Here is a 20,891-nt window from a genome sequence, read left to right as displayed (position 1 = left end):
TTTTGAAAGAACTCTTGTTAATATGACTTTTGTTGCATAAAATTATTATGTTTCAAATGTATGAAAAGTTCTTTCTATATTTAAAGAATAATTACTTACTGTTAGTTTTTAATTATCTTTATTAATTTTCAATAATTTTAAAGCGAATTATATGTAAGATCATTCATATCATTTTCATTTTGAACATAAGAATTATATACTTGCCATAAAAATCTGTAACTATATGTAATTGTAGTATTTATAATAAAAATAAACAAAAATTATTTTTATTAATTAATTTAAATGTTTTTATTTTTTAATTAGATAGTAGTGCTGAATAATTTCATATTAGAACAAACAACAAAAATTGGCTATTATTTGAAAATGCTAAATATAATTAAAACAAAAAATTGGTCTCATAATTTAAGTGTTTTTCGAATCATTTTACATAATATAGCAATATAATGGGTCTAAATATGAAACCAAATGTTTAAAATAAAAATATTTAGTCATTTTTACTAACAATCCAATTTAAATTTTATTATTAGCCAAGGAGTTAACCAAACTGAGCGTCGATTTCATAAAAATAGAATTTCATAAAATAAAATAAAATAAAATTTGTCATGTACTTTATGTGTGGTAGGATTGACTTTTATAAATAATAAAAAATAATTTTTATAGGCATTTGTTGAGAATGTAGTAGTAACGAATAATTTCATAGTAGAACAAAAAAAAATAAAAAAAAAAAATTGGCTACTACTTGGAAATTCTAAATAATTAAAACAAAAAATTGGTTTCATATTTCAATATGAAAATAATTGTTTAAAATAGAAATATTTAGTCATTTTTACTAACAATCCAAATTAATTTTTATTATCAACCAAAGAGTTAACTGAGCGTCGACTTCATAAAGATAGAATTTCATGAAAGTAGAATCTGTCATATGTACCTATAATACATATATAATATTAAAATTAAAAAAAAATTTGTTAGGCTTTTGTTGAGAATGAGCTTTTAACAATACCAAGTAGCAATTTAAAAAAAAATAACGACTCAAAGTTGATTTTTTATACTATGCAAATTTTTAGGTAGTAATTTTCAAACAGAATTGCTTATTTCAAGCGTTTGATGAATGTGATTCAAAATGCCATAAGTAAAGAGTTGTTCATTTTTCATATTTTTCTACAAATTAATACTTTTTTGTCGGAAATTCGAAGTGCAATCTCTGGGCTTTAAGGTGTAATTAATTTAAAAACCGTATCATTGAACAACTTTGATGTTTGCACAAAAATTTAAAAGTGTGAGTGATTTTACTGAGCTAACCTTATCATGTAAATAATAGAATGTAGGTACTGTAACTATTGGCTCGAATTTCAGGCAAAAATTAGATGATACTAAAAATTTTGTCGTTCTTTGTGCATTGTTTCATTCAACTTTTTAATTATAGCTTTGGTAATATATTTTCCACAAATAATTGTAATATATAACTATTATTCAATAAATTATTTCAGTGTTATGGTCTATTTAAATATTAAAAAGTCATACGTATTTGCTTACCGTCAATATAAGGTGGTTTACAAAAAATATCTCGAAAATCAGGTCAAAAGGCGTTGAAATCAAAAGTATTTTAATTATTTTAGTGTTAATACCTATGATCAAGAATATGAAGTTTCATGAGACTCAGAGAAACTTGTTACGAGAAACTAAAACAGTTAAGAGAAACTAAGTATTTTTACATACTGATTGAATGCCCAGTGTACGATTTCATTCATAAAAGTTATCTGCAGAAGTATCTGATGGGTCCAGATAGTTTTAATGAGGAAAACTATGCTGAAACCCTTTTAAATGTTGCACCAGTGCCAATACTCTGCCCTAGTCGACTAATTGTGTTTGGTTTTTTTTTTTTTTTTTTTTTATTTCTTAAGATAGTACCATCGGTAATAGACTTTGCATTCAAAGTCTATTACCGATAGTACTACCTTAAATATTTATGTGTCTTATTTTAATTTTATATTTTCCATGTTTTTGAATATTGTATTATTATTTATCTATCTTATTTACGAAAAGAAAAAAAACTTTTTTTGTAATTATTAATAATAATAATAAGTATAAGAGTTTCATGAGACTAAAAGAAAATTACTACAAGAAACTAAGGCAGCAATAGATAAAGGCAAATACAGAGATACAGATTAGGGCAATGAAAGAGAAAAAGCAGTTTAAATAAGTCGAAAAAATTGAAAAGTTTTTTTTATTAACAAGTAAACTCCATCAACTGTGTTTTGCCAACGATTTTCTTTTAGCAAATCACAAATCGTCGAAATGCACGAAAAGCAAAAGACATACTAATCGCATAAATTCGAGACATTGGACACGGTTAAAACTTTTATATATTATCAAACTTATCTTTATCAAACTTCCGAAAGGTCTCATTGAGAATTTTACTGTCAAAGTTTTCTTTAGAAGTGTGATACTGTCAATAAAAGACTAAAACTTTTATTGTCCAATCTGTATCATATGATTATTATAGTTAGTTTACTAATAATTCTAATTTTACATAAATATACACTTTCACGATTAAATATAATTATTAAAATTATTATCGATAGTTACTTAGGTGTATAATAACGGTGATTTACAAACAAAAACATAAAAAAGCAAATGAAGAGGAACTTCCTCATATTTGCACAAGTAACACAGGTCATAATAAATAACATAATTAAAGATAAATATTAACAGTGCAGAGAAATCTAACTTGTCCTACTTCATTGAAGATGTTCTAAGATATTCTATTAAAATACATATTATAATTTAAATCTTTATAATTTTATATATAAAATTGAGCATCTGTATGTTTGTGGCCGCAAATTTTAAATGAAGCCGATGGATTGATTTTATATTTGGCTTGATTTGAAGTCCTTGCATTTATAAAAAAAAGTGTTTGTATATCTCGAACGGGTGACACCATATGCATTGAATCATAATTCTAATGATAATTTCGTGTAGTATGTATAATGTCGTTAAATACTCAAAAATTTCGTTATATATCATATACCAGGGTGGCCAAAGTCCTTCCAAGGCCATTTTTCAAATTTTGAAATTTTTCCCAAGCTACAATTAAATACGTAATAAAGGTAAGCAAAAAAGGTATTAAAAAAATTTGGTTTACAGAAATTATTTTTAGTGAAAACATATAAATAAAAGTACAATATATTAGTCGTGTCATTTTAGCATTTCAAAGAGAATTTTTTTGTACCTCAACCTATCGAGCCAGTTTTTTTGAAAAATGATCAGGAAAGTCCACATATCGGAATCTACATCTTACTTTTTGCCGCTAGAAAGTTTTGGTTTTTGCTATGGGCCAAATAGGCCAATCATTAGAATCCATTGATGAGGTGATTTTTGAAAATTTTAAAACCTTCAAAATATGGGTCAGAAACGTGTACTCGGGGGGCTTGGGGGCCTCTGATCACTATTCCGAAATCAGAATTTGGATATAATCTACCCCTCATGGGGTCATTTACCTCGATGGTCCAAAATTGAATATTCTGTAAATATTCAACAAAATGGATCAAAAAAGTATACTCAAGGATTTTTGGGGTCACTGATCACGATTCCGAAGTTAGAATGAAGATGTACTCTCCTCTTCTGGGGCTATCAGCCCACGCTGGTCAAAAACAGCAGGATTCTGTAAATATTCGACAAAACGGGCCAAAAAAGTATACTCGGGGACTTTTGGGGTCACATTCCGAAGTTAGAATGGGGATATACTAGCCCCGTTCATGGGGTTTTCGCCCTTCGTTGACCTAACACTGCAATTTTCTGTAAATATTCAATTTGGACTTCAGAATATTGATCAGCGATCTCGAAAACCCTCAATGTACGTTTCTGGTTCATTTTATTGCATATTTTCAAGGTTTTGAAATTTTCAAAATAGCTATTATGATAATGGGCTTTTTGGCCCATAGTAATGGCCAAACTTTCTAGCGGCAAGAAGTTAGATCTAGATTTTGTATATGGATCTTCCTGAACATTTAAAAAAAAAAAAAAACTGGCCCGATAGGTTGAGGTACATAAAAATTCTTCATTTAAGCCTTTTTTGATCTAAAATGATTCGTCTATATGTTGAATATTGAATTTAAATATAAAAAATTAAACACATTTATTTTACTTCGCTTGATAATTCTTTAAAATTTGGTGAATAATAAGTGACAGTATTTCTTAGCAATTCTTTCAGATACTGGCTAGTTAAGACTGATTTCTTGTTTAGATTTCACGAATTTTAAATTGGAATAAAATGATTCACATAAGTGCGATGATCCGAATATTGAAATTATTCGACAAGCAACTTTTTTCAATTCAGGATACTTCGATTCTGGTACAAATTTTCAAAATTCAGTAATCGCCGTCGACAAAAAAAAAATTATCCTCCTACTCTTTTTTGAAACTGAAAGAACTCTAGGATACCAATTTCGAAAAACCAATAAATTTTGATTTTTGCTCTAATTTGCTAGATCAATCTTTTGTATTTTATAATTACGCATTTCGACTACCAAGTAGTCATCAACAGTATGAATTAGCTACTCGTAATGACTCTTTTTGTGTATGCTACTCGTTGCTTATTTAATGACGGACTGCAGATAAGAGTCATTACGATTAGCTAATTCATACTGATGATGACTACTTGGTAGTTGAAATACGAATAAAATACAAAAAATTGATCTAAGAAATTGGGATAAAAATCGAAATTTATTTCTATTTTCTTGCTCGTATTTAATTTTTTTTATTTTCGTTCTATGCCGTGTTCTGTGTTATTTAAACAATAACAACTAGAAATTTAAAAAACATTTTGAAACACATACGGAACGATAATAATTTTTTTTAATGTAATAGCACAAAAATGAAAAGGGTACATTTATCGAGAGCCACAAATAATCTTGCTAAGAGCAGCATGTGGCTCGCGAGCCGCTGATTGACCCCTGTCATATATTAAAATTTAGATTTCGTATGTTTCTGGCCGCAAAACTCGAAAACAAGATTACGGGCTGAGTTGTATTCCAAAGTTTTCGCTGAAACGGGAAATAATTTAAAATAACTGAAAAATGGGAGGAAAGAAAAATCGTCGTTTTTTAATCCAATATGATTTAACTTTCGTCATGGTAATCGTTGTCATGGTAAGAGATGAATCAGACAAAACTACAGCAAAGCGGTCGGCTTTATTAGTATATGTACATATAAGTGTTTAAGACAGTATACATATAAGTGTTTTAATTAGTACCGTACCTATATATATAAGTGTTTTAAATAATTTAATTCATAATTCTTCCAGCTGTGGCGAAAGATTACAAAGTCAATATAATTCGAATAAAAATCATTAAGGGCAATCAAAACATTAAGAACCATCTAATATGACCTTATTTAGAACATAAAGCTATTAGTCATAATTGATTAAAATGCTTCTCCCTGTATGTCATTAAAAATACTATAGCAAAAATGAAGCATAATGTTAATCAGGAATCATAAGCAATCTTCAGATATAGAATTTGGCGATCCACAGATATAGAATTTGTACTAGTTAAATGAAAGATCATGCTTCAAGTCCAGATATAATCCATTAATGTCCTTTGCTGGTAAATTTTACATAAAGGTTTGTCCATAATGCCGTTTTATTTCGAATATTGTAGTAATAGTTCTGTAATTCGGAAAACGTTGCCCGATCACGATTTTCAATAAATAATATCTGTAATGCAACGAACCCAAATAAAAATAAAATTGTAAGTTCAATCAATAACGTAATGATTAGGTGATAGAGGTATATACTATTATATTAAAATGTTCAAAAAGAAAGTTCAATGCTCCAGTAAGTATTAAGTATGAATAAAAATAAATAAATAATAATAATATATAAGTAATAAGTAAAGTAATTGCAATAATATAGCATGTAAAAGTAGGTTAACACATAAGCAACAACAACACAACAAACTGATATATAATTTTATGTAATATTTTTACAATATATAGTCATATCTCAACTGTAGGTACTTGCATTATATATAAGATGGAGTTTACAAGTGTGCGATTTTGAAAACGCCATATGTAACTCAAGGTAGTACGAGCGCCCCGTCAAATTTAGACTTGTGGTTGAAATTATTATGTACCATAATTTCAACTTTGATGATGCATTTTGTTATAACTTCATGAATATAGAGGAAAAATAACAATAAAAATTTTCGATATCTTCCTTAATGTTCGAAATATTAAAAGCTACATAATTAAACAAAATTTTCAATTTTCGATATTTTGAAATATACTCCAGGTATCGAAAAATTGTATTCTTACTTTTCGTATTATAAGTTTTAACATAATTCACCATCAAAATGGAAAATTATATTTTTTAAATTTGTGTCTCCACTACCGTGCTCATACATTAATTTGTCGGGCACAATGGGAAATTTTTGTTTTCAATAATTGATTAAGGTTTAAGCTTTAATTTAAATAGTTTTTTTTTTCCATCGACTAATTTTGGAGAAATCTTTTATCATTTTCTAGTTTTAAGTTTTACTATTAAACCAATGTTAAATGTCTCTACTATTGAAGTCATTTATTTTATTAAATTATCGGGCAGTCCTCCTTAAAATTTTCAGAATTGATTTAGACGTAGCCTAAATTTATATTTAAAAAAAATCAAGCTTTTTATTTAAAATTTCTTTGGTATTCGTACATCCTTAAATTGTAAAAATTACACAAAAATACATTTTAGTAAAATAACTTGAAGTAACTGAGCTCAAAATATTACTCTAGTACGCACAAAAAATCATGTTATTAACTACATTCCGCAGAACTTGAATCACATATTTTCAGTTCCGTTCTTTCCATACTTAAAATGTTGATCGGTTTTCTTGATACATTTTCTCTCTCTGGATATTATTATTTTTAAGAAGACTCACACAAAAATGTCACAAGTTATTAAATCCGACTTATAACAATTATATTAATTTAGTTAAAAAACGGTTTAAAATTTAATTTCAACGTAAATACTTTTATATTAATTATTAATAGGATTTAATTTTCCAGCGTTTTCAAAATCACATATTTCTCTGCCCTACCCTAAAAATGCATTTACATAGGTACATTGATTGATTCGGTATTGTATACATTGTTATATTATTTACTTTCCTATAAAAATACATAATAATTATAATAATACATAGATTGTTTTGTGTATATTACAAATATGAATTTTGTTTTATACAATGTATATATGCTATACAGAGTGGGTCATTTTAATCTACAAACCTAAATATCTCGTTTTTTAGCTAACCAATCAAAAAATAACTTAAACAAAGTTAGTTCTTCGAGTTTCTTTAATAGAAAATTTAGATCATAAGTAAGAGATAGAATAACACTTTAAAATAGAATGTTCATCCTCATAAGAAATCTAATAATTTTTGTTCAATACATTTTTATACGTTTTCTTTCGGAGGAAATGCAACTTAAAAATCATTATAGCATTTAATCGAAAGAAAACACGCTAAGTACAAAAAAATGGTTTAGCCAAAATTGGCAATGGGAAATAGAGAACATTTGCCTGTGCCATTACTTTGATCTACAATTATTATCGATAAACTTTAAGCATATTTTATTTTAATTTAATCAAATAATGACATGTTTTTAAGACGGATTTTCTTCGAAAGCTAACGTTTTCCGCAAAAATTGTTAGTTTTTTGTATAAGCATCAACTTTCTAATTAAGGTGTTATTCTTTCTCTTATCGCTTAGGATCAAACATGGCTATAAAAGAAACCCTGACCTTGACTTAATATCATAATCGATGTGTTTTCATCTTCTGTGTAGTCTATCTTGAGAACCAATCGATCGATTAAATTTTTTATTATGGTTGAATAGTGAATTTTATGCATTTTCAAATAAGGTATCATAAGGTCGGGGATGCCATTTGAAATTTCAAAGTTATGGTAGCTAGGGGTTAAGGGATGAAACCTTAAGCCGTCTAGGTACCATTTTTGAACTTCCCTCTCGATATCTAAGTCGACGCATTTTCACTTACAAAAATAATCAAATCAGGTTAAGAGTAATTAAGGGTGGATACTTTTGAAATGAACACACTGTATAGTCACTTTTCAGAGAATTCAAAATTTGTCTATCTATGAAGATATCGCGCCCGATATTTAAATTTATTTCAGAAATTCTTAAACAAACGCAAATGAATACTACTTCGGAATTTAATAATATTTATATAACTGAGCAATTGTAACGGGAAATTTATTATAAGACTATATTTTATCGTTTCAACGCTTTGAGCCTTTTAAAAATAGCACAAGCCTGTAGTGTATGAAATAATTTTATGTCTAATTGTTTCGTTTGTCACCTTGAATGAGACAAAATATTTTTATATTGCATGGTTTCAGTCTACAATTTAAAACTACGAAATTTATAGTTTTATAAAAAAAAAAATTATTTGAGTCACATCATGAAACTTCCATAACTCACTGTCTATGAAATATCGGTAAGTGTTTAAGTAACAGTAATTAAATTCGGTTTACCATTTAATTAAAAAAAAACTCGACAGAGTTATGACTACAACAAATAAGGCAATTTGTTGGTAAAGATTGAATGATAATTCACAAGTGTTTGTGAATTTTGCTTCGAAACAAAATTTTACGAGCCAACAAACGATTATCGAAAATCTAGACAGATGAACTGATCAACCAAAAAAAAAAATGAATTTTATGAAACATGTAAAGGGTACTTTTAAAATTCAACTTCGTTCCATTTCCTTTAATTTATAACGGATTTCTTAGAACCTGCTTTGATCAACAAAATTTTAAATGGAAGTAAAATTATCAACTCAAGGTAATTTACTTTTCTAAATGTCTACGCGCCTATTCAAAAAATAGCAATATTGAAATAAATTTTATAAGGAAATAATTGATAAACTTACTACTTATATTCTGTAGTAAAAAGTTAATTGATTTTCAAAACATAATTCTTACATGACAGACAGGATTATTGTGTAACAAAAATATAAGTAGATAATAGATGTATTTGAATGACAAACTTAGATTTTTGTTAAATTTAAATTATTTAATTTGCTGTGTTTTTCTACCTTTTTATAGAGTAGCCCATGGCTGGATTCGTTTACTTTAAGAGCATAAATAATTTTAAGTTCGGCCCCAAAAAGTCACGTTTTCTTAGGGTCATCTTTAAATTGGGTTTATACATTCTCATTTATAGCCCTTTAAAGCATGTAATTTTTTTAATACCGCTTACGGGGTTAAAATTAAAGATTTGAGTTAAAGTTTTGAGTTAAAGGTAAAGTTTTTGTTTTAAATATGTAAATCCTATATTGAAGTGTTTTTAAAGGTATGCTTTATTATGTAAAAAGGCTAATTTTCTTACGATTAGTTTGGAAATTGTAAGCATGACAAATATTTTCCTATAAGAGACACTTGTTTTTCCATAAAATACATTTGAAGTGATCAAATGGTTGGCATTTGTGTATTATTTCTTCTAGAAATGATTTTCTCTAAATCTTTAGGCATCAATTTTAAAAAACTATGGTATACATCGAAATATTCTACTCTTAATTTTCGTCTAATTTTCTCAAGCTCTAACAGAATTCAATATCAAAATTTGAAACGTAAGTGTCAAATATTTTCATATACTAATTTTTTTTTGGGATCGTTCTTTGGGAAGTCGAAAATAATTCTTACCATTTTTTGATAGCTCAATCGTTCAAGAAATTGTTGGAAAAATAAACTTTAGTAGTAAATACATCTGGAAAGTGACACTTATGAATGCTAGCACATTTTATTATTTTGAAGTTTGAATCTTTTCAGGTTCTAAAATAAGAATTTTTTTATTGATTAGATGACTGGAAAATAAAATATGGTGGCCTTGCAAGAACTAAATTTAATGATATATTCTTTATAAAATTGTTTTTCTCATCAGATATTTAAACAATAAAGTGTAGATAATTTAAACTTCTTTGTCCATGTAATAATTAGGAACTGTAAGTTCAATAATTTAAATATCTTCGTCATTTTCAATATAAATTGACTATTTAGGTATAATATACTCATCAAAAGTATTAAAAGGAAATTTTAAAAATTGTGTTTTAAGTTTTACCAAAATTTTAAACACATCTTTCCAAAAAAATCACCGAATTAGGAACCACAATAATGGTGTGACATGTAAACATCCCTAAATTTTATAAAAAGTTTAGAAGAGAACATAAATTTTAAAAATTATTTTACAAAAAAACTACATTAATCTCTCAAAAGTTTGTTTATTGCATAATTGGAAAATCATATTTTCAATGGACTCTTTGAAAACTCTTTGGTTTTTATGATATTAAAGCGGCAAGAATGTGCGCAAATAATTTTGCAGAACTTATAATCATTTTAAAGAAGTTGGTGCAGTCATTGATGTGTTGACGATTATGAAAAGAAAAAATTGTAACAGAAATGGCGTAGAATTTAAAAAATTCCAATATTTCCTTTGTAATGCGTGTTATTAATAATTATTATTAGTTATTATTTAATAATAAATTTCAAGTGTTAATGTTATTAAGTATTATATGTATAATTTTAAAATATGTCGTCACAACAAAGACAAAAATTACCTGTTTTTGTCCATGCCAGAGCTTAAGTGACAGGAATACAAAGTACATCCTATCTTTAATCTTCTACTGGTTAGAAAATATAGAAAGCGTTAGAAACAAAGAATTTTTTGTTGGCAAAGAATGGTTTTTCTGAATACTTTTGCTAACAAGGAGAATACTCACTTTAAACAATATTTAAGGACAAAAATCATACATTTGAAAATCTACAAACCAAATTTCATCCCCCCATTTAACTACGCCAGAAGAAAAGAATTATTATCCCATTTCAGGACTAAAAACTAAAAATATGTTTTTTTTAATGTGAAAGTTCGTGAGAGATGATTATAATCTACGTTTGATAAAATTGGATCAGCCTTTCGAACATTTACAGTTTTTTCTCCTTTTTTTGAACGATTCTGATAATTATTTAGTCACCGGAATTATTGTAAGGCATGCGCTCCAACAATAAAGAGATAATACACAGTTGAAAAGTTCGTTCAAATGTCAGGGATATTGAAAATTTTAACACTTCCATTGATAAATTGTTAAAATAAAATCGAAAAAGAAATCGTATAGATTGAGAAAATAGGATATAAATAGTCGACAAAATTCTGCACCCAATCGATTCTACCATACGTAGTTATGGTAGAATAATGACGTAGTTATCATCTACAGAACTTTAGACTTTTAAACAACAGTTTTTTATAATATTGATAACAGGAACAATAAATTTTGACTTTGAAATTAATCAATTGACTGAGTTAATTGTTGATATACTCTGTATAGAAAGTGTTGAAAGTCCGTGCTTGCATTATTTTTAAAATAGACAAGTTTAAAATATCAACACAATTGTTTTAGAAAAGTTTTCGAAACTATTTTCTAGAATTTTAAAAAAAAATAATATTTTACAAGACTACTAGTTGAAGCTACCTCCAAATCTTCGTATAGAAAGTGTTGAAAGTCCGTGCTTGCATTATTTTTAAAATAGACAAGTTTAAAATATCAACACAATTGTTTTAGAAAAGTTTTCGAAACTATTTTCTAGAATTTTTAAAAAAAATAATATTTTACAAGACTACTAGTTGAAGCTACCTCCAAATCTTCAACATCCAATCTTTTGTAGTTTTGGAGAAAATGGACACCAAAATTGTTGACTAATTTGCGCTTTCATGGAAAATCAATGATATTTACGAAAAAAATTTTCATTGTTTATTTTTTTAAAACGATCAACTGTTACAATTTATTCTTTTTCTATCGTCTTTTGTTTACAAGATTGTTCCCACGGAACCAAAGCCCACTTCTCTTTTTACGTGCTGAGTACGGTGTAAAAATTTCAGCAGAAAAGGCTCACGGACGGACAAACAGATAAAAGTGAATGAACCGGAATATTTTATCAAAGGACTAACTGAGTGATTTATTGAACACTTATACAAAAATTTTGCTCGTATCATCTATGTTTCTAAGCGTTACAAACTTGGGACTAAAATTAATATACCTTGATATATATTTCATATAAACAGGGTATAAAAAACCATAGACAAAATATTATAAAGTAAGAGGTAAAAGTTTGAAGTATGTTTTTAAAAAAACCATAATTCTTACTCCCTTCCCGCTACTTGAATTTTAAAACATGATTAGTAATTATTTATAAAATATATTGGTAAAAATATATCCTACATAGTATGGAGAGATTATTATTAAATTTTTAGTATTTCTTGTATATTGGTAAAGACTGTAGTAAGTCGTTGTGTGACAGACATCATTGATCATTTGTTGGCTTATTCAGTTGTTTGTTGTTGTCAAGGCAAGCGACAACACACCACGAAAATATATTAAAAAGTGAAAATAATAAAATAATTATGGTTACTATCAATATGTTAAGCTTTGTAGCAAGTATTGTTGTTGTACTTGTTGTTGGTATGTTTTTTATATCATCATTAGTTCTTTTAAATAAATATTTTTTATCTTTAAAAAATGAAAGTTAAAATCTAAAATGTTTTTATATTTTAAGTTTTTATTTGTATGTATAATTTTAAAATATTTATCTCATATCAAACAGTGAAAACAAATTGTGATTATTTTTATACAAAGGAGTGTTAACCCTGCGGGGAGAGGATCATTGAAGGATTAGTTGTTCTGGTATATATTTATTGTTGTGAATATTTTTTATCGATATTTTAAACTAGCCTTTTTAAAAACAAGTGTAATTTACAAAATTCCCAAAATAACAACGTAAAGTTGATGAAGAATTGAACATAATATTATTTAAAAATATTAGTTAGAGCGTTGGTCAGTTGGTTACAGCGTTGGTCTGGAAAACCAGGTATCATGGGTTCGATTCCCGCTCAGGTGTACCATTCATAATATTTATATTTTAATTGTTTATGTTTATTGTCATGTGATTTAATGTCAAAGTAAGTAACGTTAGTCACCTCCGTAAACGTAAAAGTCTGTATTTGTAAGAATCATACTCATCTAATGCATAAATCGGCAAACTCAATCAGACAAACTTTTTAGGGGCAATACCATTAAAGGATATGGCTTAAATGTAAATAATATAACTAAACTCTGTCGAGAGAGCTCAATTTTGTTACAAAGACATTATGTCTAATACATTTATCTGCGCTCCCGCCAATATGAAGATCTTACAATATCTAGAAAAAAGGCAATAGCCTTTAGGATAAAGCAGTTTTTAAATAGAAAACCTTATCAAAACGACATATCTACCAGAAGCATAATATACCAGATACTTGTAAACAACCGACTCTTACTTAACGTCTTTTTTGGCGGGGAATAACCTGTTGAAAACATTTTTTAATTAATTATAGCTCTAACTAATTTAAAGTGGTAATTGCTGGGAAGATTTTTGTGATTATATTTTTATGAGCCATGAAAAATATATTAGGATTGAAGTGTGCAATAAGAATAGTCGCTCGATTTTGTTGATGGTTCTATGAGGAATTACAAATCCTTCAAATTTTCATCAACGTATTTGATGGTAAAAAGATGGATTTGATTGTAGAAGTTCTAAGCCGTAAATCTGTTCAGAAATATGTAAAAAATATATCAATGCCATTTAAAAATCATATAAAGAACGCAATAATTCATCTCATATGATGCAAAAGCAACCCTTGATTGCACACTCAGTTGACATGTTTACAAGATCCGACTAAGCGCAAAATCTGATTCGCTTTGGGTATTTTAGTTTTATAAAGTATTGACTATCCAATAAGTCAAGCATTTGCCTCTGTTGCTTAGTTTAGTATCCATAAAATAGTTATATTTAACAAACTTATCCGGAAAAAATTAATTATACAATAGATAAATGGCTTCGTTTACAATTTCTGATTTAGACAAAACATGCTAAAAAATATGCGAAGACATAATATTTTGTTTTTCGCAACATTCCAAAAAAAAAAAAGAGAAAGACAAGATTTATGTCAATTGGTACTAAAATTATTAAAACATGCGTACTTTAATAGAGTTTAAAATCGCTTATCATTCCAAATTCACTAATTCCGGAGCTGGTATCATAGGAATTCCTAGAAGACTTATTAAATGTTATTAGACTTTTTTCACGGATAACTTTCACATGATAACGTGAGTCCTTTACAACCTTAATTCGGTCAAACACACCAGTTGTATTATTATTGAAATTATGATAACATATTTTTAAATTTCGAGTCAATTTAAAAAATGTACTTTTAATTATTTGGTGAATAATGCAAGGTCACAAGGTTAAACTTCTAATTAATTATTATGAAATAATTTGGCAACATATATTTTTGGGGGTAAAAAAACTTAATTAACATTTCTAATTAACATGTTTTTTTTTGCATGCATATTTATTAATAATAAAAATAGTTAAATTATAAAAATTAACACATGTTTAAAGAATTTTTTTTTTTTTTGTTAAACCTAAATTAATTACATTTATAAATATTAATATAAATGTTATGAAACAACTATCTAAAATAATTGATTTTTTTTAAATATTATTTAGTTTTACTTTAAAATATAAATATTTTTTGAATACTGTTTTAAAATTATTATTATCAACTGTATTGGTATATTTTATATCCTTGACTAAATATTATTAATATACGTTCACTTTTTAATAGAGCAATTTTTTACTTTAGGTATAAATAATTTTTTTGTTTGTTAGTAAATTTCTTTATATTTTTCTGCAATTTGCAATTTATTTTTATATACTTATTGTTTTATTTATATACACAACTAAAATATTAAAGGAACAAAATTTTAATACAAAATATAACCTACCTAAATTTTTTTGAATCTATTGCTTAAAAACTTTCGAGTGGTCTCAACAATTTTATTTTAAATAATTTGTAAAATTTTGGTACGCTTCTAAACTTTATTAAAAATTTGGGGATAATATTTTTTATTCGTTCAACCCTCCGTGAAAAGCGGCAAGAGGTGATAAAAATCTAGAAATTACAGGTTTCAAATTCGATAATTTTCGCTGAGAATACAGCTGTTTGAAATTTAGGTTCCATTATTATTATTTTATCTACTTTATAGATTAATTTTAATTATAGATATACTTTTAGTAGAATAGTCGATCGTACATAGGGACCTGTGAAATCTGTTGGAGGCCTTGGGCACATTAGGGCCCTGTGTTGATTAGATAAGCAAAATTTAAAAAGTCTTCAAAAATTTTTTATATTTTTTAATCACAATAAATGAACTGATAATTATAATATTATTCGGAAAAGTTACTCTTAGCATTCACAGGTTAGTGCTGAATTCTATGATTATTGTAACGGTACTCTTCTAGTTTTCAGATAAATAAAATCGTCAATCAGTTGTTCAAAGTCTATATTTTTGAGCACATCACATTCTATGGATATTAGCGACAAACTGGTCAATCTTTCTTGAAGCATTGAACTTTTAAATTCAATTTACAGAAACATAATACTAATACTTCATAATTTTGGGGCTAGCAACTTCGAATATCATTGGAAATCAATTATTTTGTCATTGAACTGTGTACTTAATGCGTAGGATGGAACGACAACCGCAAAGAATAACTTTAGTGAGGGTAGGTCGGGGGCTCCACCGATGATCGTACCCAGGGCACTTACCCAGAATGCCCAGTGGAAAAAAGGGGCCTGATTCGTACATCGTAATATAATTGGTTACTCAAAGTTTCCTATTTTGTTTATAATTTGTATTGTACTGAGTACATAGGATGTGTTAAACTTTCAAAATAACATACTTTTTCTAGAAAAAGGTAACATCAAAACCCAATTTCTTTTGAATGCCAAGTCCTGTTGCAGGTAGAATTTTGTAGGTAGGTCTCTGCCACAGTTTGTGAAAATTTTTATAGAAATTGTTTTTGCTATTTTTGTTCCTATGTTATTTCTATAAATTTCTAGAATTTAATAAAATTTATTCATGTTTATATTTTTTGTTTTTTATTTATAACGGAAATATAAAAAAACAAAAAAATGTTTAATAAAAAATTAGTGAAAGGTGTGTTTCTCTGACGTCAGAGTTTAGGGGCTATTTATTGGTAGTAGATAACCTTACGTAGACTTTTTAGATTATTAAAAAATATGTATCTAATCTACTCTTATCTTATAATGAAGCTAGTAAAATTGTGATACAATTGTGGTAATGTTTTTTTAAGCGTTGTAATAACAACGAACATTTTTTTTTCACATTTTTTAGTATCTACTCTAAACATTTCGATTAAAAAGTATAACAATTGTAATAAATATCGAATGAAAAGAACTGGAAAACACCTAAATTATTAATTTTTTGTTCCAATGGAAAATTTCTTTTCTTTCTTTTTGAGGCATACTACCTTTTTTCCACGAAATCCAAACTAATGGTCTGTTTAAAATTAGGTAATTGGAAATTTTGTAAATTTCACTTGTAATTTTATAACAACAAAAGATAGAACTAAGGAATTCTTTTTGGGCAAGCTTACGCAACCAAAAAATGATTAATTTGAACACTAGTATCTAAAAATGTATCAAGAGTTGGAGAAGTATGGCATAGTCCCTAAAGTTGTTATTTTAAATAGTTGTCTATTGAAATTAATCAATCTTTGTTTGCGTAAAATAGCTTGCAAGTCTTCCTTTAACGGTTTGTAATCTAGCTGTAAGTAAACCGACCAACATTTGTAATTTGTTATTTATTTTTGATTTGTATTTGTTCATAGTAAATGGTTTACCAACACAACCACAATGTCCAGAACAATACGGTGTACAAGCTTATGCTCATCCAGAACTTTGTGATACATTCTTTTTATGTACCAATGGTACATTAACTGTTGAACAATGTGAAAATGGTTTATTATTTGATGGTAAAGGTGGTGTACACAACCATTGCAACTATAATTGGGCTGTAGATTGTGGTAATCGTAAAGCTGACTGTAAGTATAATGTTTGCATTTTTCTTTATAAAACCATTTGTTGTATTTTTACCTCGATCATTCCCTAGAGACAAAAAAATATAAAAAATTGGCTTAATTAACCATAAGGTGAGTCATTGTTTAAATATCGCAAAAAATCTATACAAAAACTTTTATTTCGAAGAAATTCTAGAGATATCTGGAAAAATATTCATCTAACTGTCAAATAAACTATAATTTTTACGTTTTTATTTGTTTTGACGAAATGACTGCGGAATACCACCCTTTGTATACGAATTAAGTCAAAACCTCAGAAACTACTCGTTCAATTGTCTAAGGGACCTGTCTTTTGCCCTTGGATCTTAATTATCCTAGACAATGATTTTTATTCATATCGGAAAAAAACTTATTTTTCCAATTTTTTAAGGGGTTACCCTTAGAAAAATCAAGAAAATTACAAAAAAATTATCTTTTGAAATTTGAAACTTGGTTTATTAGAAATGGCGACGTTAAAAGTATTCGGGTCTAATTAACGATTGGGATTTTTTGAGAAATACCCTAAAATCTGGAACGAGCACTTTTTTTTTCGGAGTCATTTTCTCGATATCTCAGAAACCCCCCGTTTATCCAATGATTGTATTTTGAGCGATGGAAGATAATTACAAATATCTGAATAGCAAATCTAATCTTCTTGATGTAACTAATTTTTGAAAACATAAACGCTGAAAATTTTAGATTCATATTGCGGATACTCCCTCTTGTATACCTATGTAGAGATTAAAATAATTTTTTTTTCTAGATACTCCAATCAGCACTCCAGGTTGTGAATATCAATTCGGTATTTATCCAGACGGTGCCCAATGTTCAACCAATTACATTAAATGCCAATATGGTGAACCAATCCCCAACGCTTGTGAACCAGGCTTAGTTTATGATCACAAAATCCATGGATGTAACTGGCCTGATTTATTATTGGAACAATGTAATCCTGAGGGTAAGAAAGCTTTTTTCTTAATTAACAACTAGCTATACCCTGCCAGGCTACGCGATTCAACAGCTAGTAATTTTGAAAAATTTGTTAAACCCCCGATAAAAGTTTTTAATGTGTTCGTCATGCTCTTTCATTTGATTGAAAATGGTCTGTTGTTCATCCAAACTTTCACTCCTATATCCCCTTACGTCAAGGGTTACAGTTTTGTAATGTTATACGTCATTCCCTTTTATTTGATACCCTTCTTGGGTATATTTGAAAATATTTGATTGCTCATCCCTACCTTAACTCTCCATATCCAAAATTTAAGCTCATTCGATATGGTACTTTTTGAGTTTTTGTAGCATACCCAAACCAACTTGAAACTTACTTATTTTCTTCAAAATCTAACTCAATGTGAACAAAACTTTATAGGCCTAATTGTCCACTTTAAAAATTGGCCACCCTTGAAAGGAGTGTTAAGAAATAATTTTTCTGTTGGACATTAAAATTTTAACCGATACTGAAAATGCATAATTTAATTATTTTTTTAGCTGTCGTTGGTTTCAAATGCCCAACTAAAGTACCAGCTAACAGTCCAGCTGCAAAATTCTGGCCATACCCACGTTTCCCAGTACCTGGTGATTGCAGCCGTTTAATTACTTGTGTCAATGGATATCCACGTTTAATTACATGCGGCGAAGGCAAACAATTCGACGCACATACTTTGTCATGCGAAGATCCAGAAAATGCACCACAATGTGCCGGCTCATTTAACCATCTTTAAATGAAAAGAACAAAAAAAACTATTCAAATTTAAATTATTGTTTTTTCCGATGATCATATTCAAAATTTCATTTTAGTTAGGGAGGTTTGTTATTACCAAGAAAGAAATACGAAAGGATTTATAATTAAATTAGCTGTTTATATTAAGTATATTACATGAAAATCAAATTTCACAAACGTAATTTCCCATTTCACATTTTTTAAATCCACTTTTTCAAAAAATATAGGAAATTAAGTTTTGGAAATGTTATTTATCATTGAAGTATTATCGTTTTCATCAAATTAAGGCTATGTATACTTAATCATTAAAGCTTTTGATTTCTCGGAGAGCGGCGATGCTATTAATTAAATATGGGCGTAAATAGCGATATCACACTAACAAAATATTGTTTATATTCAAATAGTCACCGTTATAACACGACAGATAGAAACGCCAACGTTTTTCGAAGAAATTCGAGCTTTAGTCTATTTGTAAATGAATGTAGATAGATAAAAATATTCAATTTTTCAAATCCTTTCCAATAATTTTCCAATACATTACTTTTTAGGGATAATTTCAAAATTATGATCAGTTTTTAATTAATTCTTAATTTTTTTGTAAATAAAGAAAACATTTTTCAAAAAATAAACACTGTAAATAAATTGATTTCTGTTTTTTATTCAACTCTAGAATCTTCAAATGAAATACCTCCAAGAAGAAATCCTTTATGAATTGTATTGACTTTGAACTTTATTATAATAAAAATTAAAACGTTTCCAACGTTTATTATATATTTGAAAACTATTTTTCGATCTAAAACCGTTTTTATAAGAATTCATAAAATTTTTTATGCTTAAGCTAGTACAACCTGTTTTTGTTTTAAAAGTCTGCATTGGCATTATCGAAAGCCATCATTATTCTGTTTAAAGTATGAGTAGACTAGAAGGAAACCAATACAGTTGCATAGGCCATAATCACAAAAGAAAATATGTCATTTTAAACGTAAACTATTCATTACTACAATTTTACAATTTTTATCTCTGTCGTTTCTGAACAAATAAAGCTTTTGAGAGGAAGGTATTAGCTTTCGCAACAAATACCAGTGCTTCCAGATAATTTTTTACACCATTATTGAAAGAAAAAAATATCTCCCATCAAATAAGACTAAATTTCATAAGATTTACTGGAGTTTTGGCGGCAGCAGTGCCACCCACCTACGCCAAATTTTATCTTTTTACCTGTAGAATAAAAATTATCATAAGTGCAGAAAACAAAGATGATTTCGGAAAAATAGACGATTTTCCATTTTTATCCAGAATTCTTTTGTAATTTACTCAAAATCTATTCATTTAGGAGTAAAAATAGTTGAGTCTAAAGTTATCGTGTCAAAGTTAAAATTACAGATTGAGTTGCACATTCCTTCCTTTTCCTTTTCTTTCAAATTTTCTGAAAAATCTACATCAATGTACAATTTCCAATGTTTTTTAATTTTTTTTTTTTTAATTTTCTTTAAAACTGTGCATTTTATGGAAAACATAATTCCATTAAAAGTTGTTAAGCATAAAATTTCCTACCAATATGTATATTTTGATTGTTCCCAATCTTCCATATTTTTGGAAAAATCGAGATTTAAATAATGTTTTCAGCGTTTTTCTGCAGTTTACTACACTTTATTCAAAAGCTGTGCATTTTAGGGATACTGAGTTTCAGCTTTTTTAGAGCTATGAAACACATCAGAAAATTGTTTATTTGATCAATTCGTTTTGATCAAAATCGTTACAGTAGTCTTGGTAGAAACTAGACGAAACTTAAAAAATTGAGTGCACGAGCCTAAATCGAATTACAAAGATTAAAATAGTGATATTTCCGTTTTTTGGAGTAATATTTTAATTCCTGCTAAAATAAAAGCAAACAAACAAAGGGAGATACAGTCCTGTGTCGTTTTGGATATAAAACCTAGCGAGGAAGAAAAAATTAACAACAAAATATAACATAAAGATTTTTTATTTTAAAATTTAAACATAATTTTTTTGTATATAAAATCATTAATGATATCAACGTTAAACATTTCGTCAAATTCTATACATTCACAGTTTTTCTGGTAAAACATTAAAAAGGTAACAGTAATGTATTTACATTATTTGATTTTTGCATTTTTTTTCTTTCCAAATATAACA

At 27.6% G+C, this 20,891-nt stretch overlaps 1 protein-coding gene across 1 annotated transcript; it reads left to right on the top strand.

Annotated features, from left to right (window-relative positions):
• Nucleotides 1-12,296: 12,296 nt before the first annotated feature.
• Nucleotides 12,297-19,312, top strand: LOC123293547 (protein obstructor-E-like). The gene is made up of 4 exons (XM_044874407.1): nt 12,297-12,513; nt 16,787-16,999; nt 17,778-17,972; nt 18,503-19,312. The coding sequence occupies exons 1-4, from the start codon at nt 12,456-12,458 to the stop codon at nt 18,733-18,735; spliced, it is 699 nt and encodes a 232-aa protein (XP_044730342.1). The 5' UTR covers nt 12,297-12,455; the 3' UTR covers nt 18,736-19,312.
• The last annotated feature ends 1,579 nt before the right edge of the window (nt 19,313-20,891 follow it).

This window comes from Chrysoperla carnea, chromosome 2 (genome assembly GCF_905475395.1).
Source record: "Chrysoperla carnea chromosome 2, inChrCarn1.1, whole genome shotgun sequence".
Lineage (NCBI taxonomy): Eukaryota > Metazoa > Arthropoda > Insecta > Neuroptera > Chrysopidae > Chrysoperla > Chrysoperla carnea.
The sequence above is the reverse complement of the archived record's forward strand: the minus strand, read 5'-3'. Positions and strand labels throughout refer to the sequence as shown.

Bases quoted from the DNA above. Each gene is read 5' to 3' on its own strand.
- LOC123293547 (XM_044874407.1), top strand. From the start codon at position 12,456: ATGGTTACTATCAATATGTTAAGCTTTGTAGCAAGTATTGTTGTTGTA. The intron at 12,514-16,786 runs GTATGTTTTTTA...ATTTGTTCATAG, and splicing joins TGTTGTTGTACTTGTTGTTG to TAAATGGTTTACCAACACAA. The intron at 17,000-17,777 runs GTAAGTATAATG...TTTTTTTTCTAG, and splicing joins TGGTAATCGTAAAGCTGACT to ATACTCCAATCAGCACTCCA.